Source organism: Podarcis tiliguerta (assembly GCF_965153285.1).
Source record: "Podarcis tiliguerta genome assembly, chromosome: 12".
Taxonomy (NCBI): domain Eukaryota; kingdom Metazoa; phylum Chordata; class Lepidosauria; order Squamata; family Lacertidae; genus Podarcis; species Podarcis tiliguerta.
The window spans coordinates 14,779,415-14,790,379 of record NC_139545.1 but is presented as its reverse complement, the minus strand read 5'-3'; the positions used below and the strand labels follow the sequence as shown (position 1 = coordinate 14,790,379).

The following is a 10,965-nucleotide window of genomic DNA, read 5'->3' as shown; positions in this document are numbered from 1 at the left end:
GGGCTTTTGCATGCAAAGGCAGATGTTCTATCACTGAGCCACAGGCTCTTCCTCGATTACCCCTGGATGACAAGCGCACCAGAGAAAAACTCGCTCTTCATTAAAACAGTTAAAAATAAAGGAATCCTATCCTCCTTTGGGACGCGGGTGGTGCTGTGGGTTAAATCACTGATCCTAGGACTTGCCGATCAGAAGGTTGGCGGTTCAAATCCCCGTGACAGGGTGAGCTCCCGTAGCTCGGTCCCTGCTCCTTCCAACCTAGCAGTTCGAAAGCACGTCATAGTGCAAGTAGATAAATAGGTACCACTCCGGTGGGAAGGTAAACGGCGTTTCTGTGCGCTGCTCTGGTTTCGCCAGAAGCGGCTTAGTCATGCTGGCCACAGGACCCGGAAGCTGTACGCCGGCTCCCTTGGCCAATAAAGCGAGATGAGCGCCGCAACCCCAGAGTCGGCCATGACTGGACCTAATGGTCAGGGGTCCCTTTACCTTTTTATCCTCGTTTATGTTTAATTACTTTATGCCGCTTAAAAAAAAAATCATTTAAAGGAGGGTGCTTAACAGTTAACAAAGGGGACCAAAGAAAAACTTTCTGATTTCATTTATTCATTGAATTTATATACCGCCCTATACTTGGAAGTCTCAGGGCGGTTCATAGAACAAGATCAACATAAAAACTGCAATATATATAATCAAAATAAAAACAGCAACCCAATAACACCCCCCTCCAAAAAAGAGCCACATTTTAAAAGGGAATAGAATGTCAATCAGATCAACCAAAGGCCTGGTTAAAAAGGAATGTTTTTGCCTGCCACCTAAAGGTGTATAATGAAGGCGCCAGGCGAACTTCCCTGAGGAGAGCATTCCACAGATGGGGAGCCACTGCAGAGAAGACCCTGTTCTTGTGTTGCCACCTTCCGGACCTCTCGGGGAGGAGGCACACGAAGGAGGGCCTCAGAAGATGATCTCAGGGTCCGGGTAGGTGATGGAAGAGGGAGAGTCGAAATCCATTTATAACAATATCACTTTCTTCTTTCAACGGCAGAGTGCAAACGAACAGAAGTTGCTGATATCATCTTCGTAGTGCACGGTTCGAGAGGCATTACAGAATTGCAGTTCCAGGCGGTTCTGCAGCTCATGGAAGCCATCGTGAACGACACGGTGATGGGAAAAGACAACGTTCAGTTTGGGGCCATTGTCTACGGCACTGTTCCGGAAGAGCAGTTCCCGCTGGCTCAGTATTCCACAAAAAATCAGGTCAGAGAAGCCATTTCTAAGCTAAGGCCTCTGGGACAGCCCGCCTTTACAGCGAGGGCTCTGAATTTCGCGAGGCAGAGGTTTGACGCAGCCTACGGTGGCCGGGCCTCATCCCTTGGCATCACACGGATCATTGTGCTTATCACTGATGAGCCCACCGCACCGACCGATGGGCGCCATCTTCTATCAGCCGTGCAGGCTTTGAGGCAAGAAGGCATCCGGGTCATTGCTATTGGCATAGATGGCGCCAGCAGAACAGAACTCGAAGAGATTGTTGGCGACAAGGGAAGGTGGTTTTACACGTCAAGTTATAGCGCACTGGGGAGATTACATGAGAACATCACTAGTGAAATATGTGACGGATCAAAGCCAGGTAACTGGAATCCTCGAAATGAACTTTTTACAAAACTAATTTATTTATAATAATTTTCTTATTGGATTTTCAATAAATATATATATATACTTCAATACATAACAAACTTATCTTTTCCCGACTTCCCAACCTATTTTCCGAGGCGTTTTAATTTCTCCCCCCTCTGCTGCACATTGCGTTCTGTTTCTTTTATCAACTCATCAATACTGTCTTCTCTAATTCCTTTTGTTGCTCATATTTCAAATCCTGCTCGAAAAGGGGTTCCATCAATCAGCATTAGATTCTCTTATTTTTGCTGTTAACTCTGCCAATTCTGCAGAGCCCTGTTGTTACATACGTAAACAGCTTCATCGTCTGTTTTTGAACTTTCCTATAATCCTTAAAGGGACGCGGGTGGCGCTGTGGGTAAAAGCCTCAGCACCTAGGGCTTGCCGATCAAAAGGTCGGCGGTTCGAATCCCCGCGGCGGGGTGCGCTCCCGTTGCTCGGTCCCAGGGCCTGCCAACCTAGCAGTTCGAAAGCACCTCCGGGTGCAAGTAGATAAATAGGGACCGCTTACCAGCGGGAAGGTAAACGGTGTTTCCATGTGCGGCTCTGGCTCGCCAGATACAGCTTTGTCACGCTGGCCACGTGACCCGGAAGTGTCTCCGGACAGCGCTGGCCCCCGGCCTCTTAAGTGAGATGGGCGCACAACCCTAGAGTCTGTCAAGACTGGCCCGTACGGGCAGGGGTACCTTTACCTTTTATAATACCTAAAAGGAAGGCTTTCTTTTCTTTTCTTTTTTGTATAATTACTTTGAACATCTTCTTTATCTCATTATATATCATTTCCCCAAAAGCCCTCGCTTTCTTGCAAGTCCACCACATATGAAAAAGGGTGCTATCTACCTGTTTGCATTTCCAGCAATTATTCACAACCTTCTTATACATTTTGACTAATTTGTTAGGAGTTAAATACCACCTTTACATAATTTTCATATAATTTTCTTCTGGAGTGCAACATGCAGTGTGTGCACAACTATTTTGTTATTAATAGCATGTCGGTTACCTTGCTGTAAAGTGTGTTTGAACGTACTTCTGTGTTCTGTTGTTATTATTTTCAATATTTATTAGTCACTTTACTAATAGAAATACTAGAAACATAAGCAATCAATACCTGAGGAAACCTCAAAAACCTCAGGAACAGCAAGTGAATGGGGGAATTTAGATGATGCTGCAGGAATAATAATAATAATAATAATAATAATATTTGTGTATATGCCACCCATCTGACTGGGTTGCCCAGCCACTCTGGGCAGCTCCCCACAAAAATTAATAAAAACACAATACAGTTGTACCTTGGAAGACGAATGGAATCCGTTTTGGAAGTCCGTTCAACTTCCAAAACATTTGAAAACAAAATTGTGGCTTCTAATTGGCTGTAGAAAGCTCCTTCAGCCAATCAGAAGCCACAGAAGCCCCATTGGACATTCAGGTTCCAAAAGAACATTTGCAAACTGGAACAATCAATTTTGGGTTTGTGGCGTTTGGGAGCCGAAATGTTCCAGGGCGTTCGACAACCAAGGTACGACTGTACAGTGGTACCTCAGGTTACAGACGCTTCAGGTTACAGACTCCACTAACCCAGAAATAGTACCTCAGGTTAAGAACTTTGCTTCAGGATGAGAACAGAAATCGTGCTCCGGCAGCGCGGCAGAAGCGGGAGGCCCCATTAGCTAAAGTGGTGCTTCAGCTTCAGAACAGTTTCAGGTTAAGAACGGACCTCCGGAACGAATTAAGTACTTAACCAGAGGTACCACTGTACTTCTGCAGTCGCTTGCTTCTGTTTCCAACAGATGGCAGTCTATTCTCAGTCTTGAAGAGCTGACTCTGAAAACTAGCTCCTTAGCCAAATTAAGAAGAGCTCATGTGCGACTGGAAAACGAGTGATTATTATATATTTTATATATATCAGTAAGAGAGTGAGAAGGGGAATGAAATGTGGCTTGGGTACAAACTCAGCTTACAAGGACAACTGTCTCATGATAGCTAGGTTATGCAGGCTGAGTTCATCTGCACAGAACACAAGTTTAAGGTTTGTTCACTTACTTCTCAATTAGGAATCCTAAATGCCTTTTGAGAGAGTGGCATGTACATTGGTACCTCGGAAGTCAAATGGAATCCTTTCCGGAAGTCCATTCAACTTCCAAACGTTCGGGAACCAAGGCGCGTCTTCCGATTGGCTGAAGGAAGCTCCAGCAGCCAATCCAAAGCCGCAGAAGCCACATCGGACGTTTGGCTTCCAAAGAACGTTCACAAACCAGAACACACTTCTGGGTTTGCGGCATTTGGGAGCCAAAATGTTCGATTCGCAAGGCGTTTAGGATCCAAGGTATGACTCTACAAGGTAAGCGTGCCCCAGACACATGATTTCCACAATCCCACCCTCCTTTTTTGAGTGGGAAAGATCACTTAAGCTGGAAATTACAGGCGTACACATGTTGGTTAAACAAAGTCCACCCCAAATCACATGATACTTTTAATGCATAGTGAGAGGATTTGAATGTGTGAACCAGCCCTTAGAAGGTGCGTCATGCTGATAAGCAAGTCCTAAACCCCCAACTGCTCCCTAGTCAAGCTTTGATAGTTCAACGAATTTCTCTTGGGATAAAAGTAATAACTAACTTAATAAGCCTATAGCTTCTAGAGACATGAGGCTAACCAATTTCTTGTGATTTTCTGATTTCTGACGCCTGTTTACTGAGGATAAAACTAAAAGCAGGACAAGGAGATTAAATGAAAGGTCAACAAGTCAAAAATTTCAGTCTGAATCTAACCATGACTTTAGCACAGCATAGACTCATTTCTCACAAGCAAATTGGGTTTTTCTCCCCTCTTCAGCTTGTGGCACCGAAGAGGCCGACCTTGTGTTTTTGATTGACAGTTCCGCAAGCATATCGCCAAAGAATTTCTCTACAATGAAGACATTTATGAAGGAAATCGTAGACAGCTTCATCATTGCTCAGGACAAAGTTCGGATTGGGGTGGCCCAGTACAGCAAAAATCCCCGGAAAGAATTTTACCTCAACGAGTTTGACACCGACGTTGCTATCAAGGGGAAAATTGACAACATCACCCAGTTAAAAGCCACCACCTACACTGGCAAGGGCTTGAGGTTTGTCAAGAGCTTTTTCGAACCCATCAACGGAGGCCGTAAAAACAAAGATGTCCTGCAGTCGCTAATTGTCATCACGGATGGGAAGTCCAATGACTCTGTGGACGAGGCGGCTGCTGCCCTGAGAAACGACGGGATCCACATTTTTGCTATAGGAATAGGGACAACCAATTCCTTTGAGCTGGTCCGAATCGCTGGCGATGCTCGAAGAGTCTTTGTGGTGCAGAACTTTGAAGTGTTGCAAACCATTGAAAGGAAAATTGTCAAAGAGGTCTGCAAACCTGGAGACCTGCCTAGGCGTGGTAAGTTTTCAGCAATTTTGTGTTTGTGTGTGTTTTATGTATATCGTATTTTTTGCTTTATAAGACTCACCTTTTCCCTCCTAAAAAGTAAGGGGAAATGTGTGTGCGTCTTATGGAGCGAATGCAGGCTGCGCAGCTATCCCAGAAGCCAGAACAGCAAGAGGGATTGCTGCTTTTGCTGTGCAGCGATCCCTCTTGTTGTTCTGGCTTCTGAGATTCAGAATAATTTTTTTCTTGTTTTCCTCCTCCAAAAACTGGGTGCGTCTTATGGTCTGGTGCATCTTATAGAGCGAAAAATACGGTACTTTCTTTCTAGCACAGGAATGTTGGCCATTATTCACCGTTAACAGCAGTGCTGGATTATCCAATAGGCAGAGCAGGCACCTGCCTTTGGGGTTCCCATGACAACGGGGCCTAACTTTCCTCACGGTTGTTGTGGGATTTGAATGAGGAGGAGGGGAGGACTATGTATGCCGCCTTGAGCTCCTTGAAGAACAAGGTGGGATATAAACGTATAAATAAATAAGTTGCAAGTAGACATGTGTACAAATTCTGCCCGGACGTGTCCATGTTCCTCACAGGAGTGACTTCTGAAACAGTTTCGGTAGATTAAAATTGGGATAGCAGAATCAGGCTTCAACCCCATGTTTGCTGTGCGGGATGACAATCTGAGCTTCCTATTTCTGTTCAGAGAATGATGACTGCTCAAATCAGGCCGGTTTATGTCTGGTGTGCAAAGAAAGCGATGGAAGAAATGACCCAAGCCATTGGTTAAACAGGTTTGGAATCTGCAGGAGTTTCAGAAAGAAGCTGGACAGTTTTTCAGTTAGGAATCTTTCCCTCTCTTTAACCCGAAAGCTGTTTGGCTGGAACCTTGGAGCCATGATGAATGCAGCCTGTCGCAAGCAAAACGTTTCTAAGCATTTGTACAGCCCAGATGTTTGAGAAACAGATGTGCAGAAAGAAGCCGCGAAGCCTTAACTGGCCTGGGGACTAAGGACCTGCTAAAAAGGAATTGCAGAATGGTTCCACAGCCCCTCCTAGCGGTCTGCATATTATCACTGTCATTTTTAATGCTTGGATTTCTTTCCAGTCCTTTACCGTAAGATCCCACAGTGGGTCACAACAAAATAAAAATAGAAAAGTAGTATCAGGGTCACAGGGGATGGTTTCTGCCCAACTTTGGGGGGGGCTGGGGGGGCTGGGTATGCATGCGTGACGTCACGAGGCAGAAGGAGGCCTGGCGTTGTTCCACTCTAGCCCCCAAACCCAAATCAAGTCCCTTCAGCACTGGCTATCTGGGACAGTTGAGGGCAAGGCAGCCTTTCTTGCTAACAGTGGTTCAGGCTGTTGGCCTAGATGGGCCTTTGACCCAACAAAGTTGGGTTGTTCCTTGGTTCTTATCTATCCTTATGTAGCTTGGAATTAGCAAGTACCCAGACTTTCCTGTCTAAATAAATACTCATAGGATTCTTATGGGACTAAGCAAGACGCAGGTGAATGGTCTGAGTAGAGTATGGCTTTATTATAGGTAAAGGTAAAGGACCCCTGGATGGTTAAGTCCAGTCAAAGGCAACTATGGGGTTGCGACGCTCATCTCGCTTTCAGGTTGAGGGAGCCGGCGTTTGTCCGCAGACAGCTTTCCGGGTCATGTGGCCAGCATGATTAAACCACTTCTGGCGCAACGGGACACCGTGACAGAAACCAGAGCGCACAGAAACGTCATTTACCATCCCGCCACAGCAGTACCTATATACCTACTTGCACTGGTGTGCTTTCAAACTGCTAGGTTGGCAGGAGCTGGGACAGAGCAATGGGAGCTCACCCGGTTGTGCGGATTCGAACCGCTGACCTTCCGATCAGCAAGCCCAAGAGGCTCAGTGGTTTAGACCACAGCGCCACCCACTCCCTCTAGCTTTATTATAACTATATTAGTATCAAAATAGTATATTGACTCAATATATTGTCGGTTGACTGCCTTATCTGGTCTAGTTTGTGGAGAGAGAGAGACTCTGAATCTTAAATAAAACCTGGGCTGAAACTTTTCTAGATTCTAGTATTTTAGAACTGGGAGGAAAAACAGATGGAATCTAGACAAATATAAAAACCGTTCTGAAAATGCTTTTTAAAAAAGCGTTTTTAAAAAAATACGTTGAATTTTCCATAAGGCTCATCATCTCCATCTAGTGTCACATTGTATATTGCATGTAAAACGCACTTAAAACGTTATATTTGCAGATGCATAGCTGAGTCCAGAGTGGACTTTTAAACATTATAACACCCAGTGCTATTTTTCTAGAAAAAGAGGTTGCAGAGTTCACCACAAACACCTCCATTGTTTTCTAATACAGTGGAACCTTGGTTCTCGAACGCCTTAGTACTTGAACATTTCAGCTCCCAAATGTCGAAAACCCGGAAGTAAATGTTCCGGTTTTCAAACGTTTTTCGGAAGCCAAACATCTGATGCGGCTGTCGGCTATTGTTTCCAGGGCGCTTGCACCAGTTGGAAGCCATGCCTTGGTTTTTGAACGTTTCGGAAGTCAAACGGACTTCTGGAGCGGATTATGTTCAAGAACCAAGGTACCATTGTAATGGCAATGGTGCCCACCTGAGAGGCGCTCAGTTGCTGCTGGAAAAAAGCCCTGACATAACCAATATGATTTCATTTTTTTTGAGGGGGCAGCAGTAGAATTGGTACTGCAAGTGGGTGTCACACATTTTCTTTGAAGAAAAATGTGTGAAATGGCCAAGGATGGGTTAACTCCCGTTCCACGAAGAAGGCAACCCAAAGCCAAAACTAGAGCAATTCAATCTGGTCTTTGACATTCTGCTCCAGTGGCCCAGAGAGTCTCATTTCATCTAGCGGCTAATAACTTCCTTCTAGGCCTAAGTTTGTAGTTAGAAGAAGTGCTGAAGCAGCGGCAGCCAGAGATCTAATCTTGAACTTGTTTCTTTGGAGCAGAGCTAGTCCAATTGCATCTGTTTACTTTTGGTAGGACAAGGACCGTAAATGCTTCTCATAAACTCTCTCTCTTCTGGTCTCCTGCGATAGAAGATTCCTACACAACCACAATTTTATTGTCCTCTCCTGCCCTTCCAAATTAAAACACAATTCTATGTTCCGGTCAGAGTGGCCATTTAATGTATCATGAAATCGGAGGGATGTACACAGATCCAGTTTGGGGAAGGAATACTTGATACGGCCTTTAAACAGCAGCCTTGTTTTTTCCTCCTGAGACATACAGCATGGGATCTTTCCTTTGCAAAAAAGGAATGCAAGGATACCGGGATAAACAACCAGACCAAAAACGAAGAGTTCAAAGCTCTGTTTCCTAACCAAATGTTGCAGCAAGGACATTCGCTCTCCGATGGAGTTACCCTGGAAAAGTGGAATTATTCTGCCTAGCAGAATTAACCCTAATCCACCCGTGCCCCAAAGATGGCGGGTAGTCACACATAGGGTTGCTGCCCGTCTTTATAAAAATATGGTGGTCCTTTTTGGGGGGGAGAAAAGTGTCCCCTGCCCATTTAGACCTCAAGCAAGACATATCCAAGCTCCTCCTCTTTGAAACTGCCCGGGCAGAGGCTGGGTCCAGTGTGACGAGGCAAGCGAGAGCCTGAGTGTGAGTTTGTGCGGGCAGAGGGGGCACTATGAGGAGGGGAGCTGAGATTGAGAGTTATTGCAATATGAGAGCAGAGGGTGGGGTGGTGCCAGGAGGAGAAGTTTGAGAGAGTTTTTGCGTGGGCAGAGGGTGGATCACAGAGAGCGAGAGAGGTGGGGTTGCAGTTTCTGAAGAGAAACCAGAGTTTTGAATCAGCTTTTAGTACCCATAGACCAAATTCATCTAAAAAATAAGAATAAGGCCTAATTTAACCCCAGAGTTTGGAGAAGGTGTGATAAAACATTTGTGAGGGAAAACAAGATTTCAAAATTGCTAGCGCTGTTTCTACCTTTAAAAATCTAAATAATTGTGGGGAAATAGCTGAGGCTCCAATACTTTGGCCACCTCATGCGAAGAGAAAAGACCCTGATGTTGGGAAAGATTGAGGGCACAAGGAGAGGGGGACGACAGAGGACAAGATGCTCAAAGCTACTAACATGAGTTTGACCAAACTGTGGGAGGCAGTGGAAGACAGGAGTGCCTGGTGTGCTCTGGTCCATGGAGTCATGAAGAGCCGGACACGACTAAATGACTCAACAACAAAGTGTGACAATAGTCTTTTATGTGGCATTTTATTCTAATGTGTTGAAACATTGACAGAATTATGCTTCATTTAAGCACATGGACGAGCTCAGCAGCTGAAATGTTCAGTAATGCATTATAGTTTTAGCATTATAAGTTAACACCTCAGAAGAGAATTGAGCAGGGATAGGGATAACTTTTGCCCAGGTGGGGACGATGACGGGTGGGTCAGAGAGCATGAGGGGCAGTTTGCACAGCCCTGGTGGACAGTGGGGAGAAAGAGAGTTTTTGTGCAGAGAGAGGTGGGTGGATCAGGGATGAAGACTCAAATTTTAAAGCAAGCTCCTGCAGATGCTCCATTGCTCCGTAAGATCAGTGCCGCCACAAAAGAGAGAGATAAATTACAGCCGTATTGAAAATGTCACCACCAAGAAACATGATGCACGCACAGCTTGGCCTGGTTCACTATGTGGACTTTGTTAGCGTTAGATGTTGCTCTAGGTAGGGATGGGTTTTGTTTCATTAAGGATCTGGAAACTGAACCAGTACTTGCAGCAGAGTCTTTTGTTTTGTTTTGATCCACGCTGGAGCCCAGAACTGGCGGATCTGTGCAGAAAGCCAACACAGTTACTGTTATGTGCTGAAGTTCTCACCCTGGGCCAGCAGGGGGATACTGTAGATAGTTTTCACTCAGGTCCACATATGCAAATAAGGGATTGAAAGTGATGCTCAGTGATTGGAAAGTTACAGAAAATGGTTACTGTTGCATTGTAGTGGAGCTCCATATAAGCAGGCTGGCTGAACCCTTCAGTTCAGTTCTGTTCTGGCCTGTGAATAAACAAGAGCTGTTTGAAGAATCGCTGTGTTGTCTGATATGCTCACCCACAACTTAACAGTTACAGATGGTGAAGAACATCTCATTGAAGGCGGATCTACACTTGTCATTTATAACATTAAAAATGGGTTATTAAAACGTGACACCAGAGGGCGCTGCAGAGCAATGGAAAGCTGCTATTCAGTGTTCCAAACACTATTCAATATGATGTTCTATAAGATCAACACAGATCCAGCCTGATACTACTTTGGCAGTAGTATCGGCACTAGATTTTCTGTTCCTTTATTTCATTTATATCCCAGCTTAGGAGCTCAAGGTGGCACGTGTGGTCCTCTCCCCCTCCTCATTTAACCTCCACAACAGCCCGGTGAGGTAGGTCAGGCTGAGAGGCAATGTCCCAGGGAACTTCATGGCTGAGTGAGGATTCAAACCCTGGTCTCCCAGGTCCTAGCACAACCCCTCCACTGCACTGTCCCCTATTCTGCCCTTTGCTCTCCCTAGGTTTCAATATACTGAAATATCTTGGGACCATTTGATGTGCCCTCTTGCAGCAAGAATTCGTGGCAGAGCTTGCTGCTGCTGCTGCTGCTGCGGTTGGAAGCAGAACAAACTGTCCCGTCAAGCATCTCAGTCCTCTCTGGCAGCTAAGTATGGCTTCTCATAAAACCTCAGCCAGCAGAAGCCAACGGGTCACTGTCTGATTCAATGCAGACAGTCTACATTAGCTGAATTCCCAGGTGCTCTCAGCGGAATTTCGGCCTTTGAATTCTCAGCATCTTACCCCTCCTACACCCAGTGCTGATTGAGAAGATCGCAATGAACTTGTGTTTCCTAATTATCTGCCTTTCTGACTGTTTATTCTCC

General features: G+C 45.4%; 1 protein-coding gene across 1 annotated transcript in view; it reads left to right on the top strand.

The window, feature by feature from the left end:
• The window catches only part of LOC310660301 (collagen alpha-4(VI) chain-like), a 92,314-nt gene that overhangs the window by 24,692 nt on the left and 56,657 nt on the right, over positions 1–10,965 (top strand). Inside the window, exons 10-11 of the mRNA XM_083404624.1 lie at positions 1,043–1,627; positions 4,507–5,082. Of these exons, the coding sequence (XP_083260750.1) occupies positions 1,043–1,627; positions 4,507–5,082 (1,161 nt within the window). The remainder of the gene's footprint in view (positions 1–1,042; positions 1,628–4,506; positions 5,083–10,965) is intronic.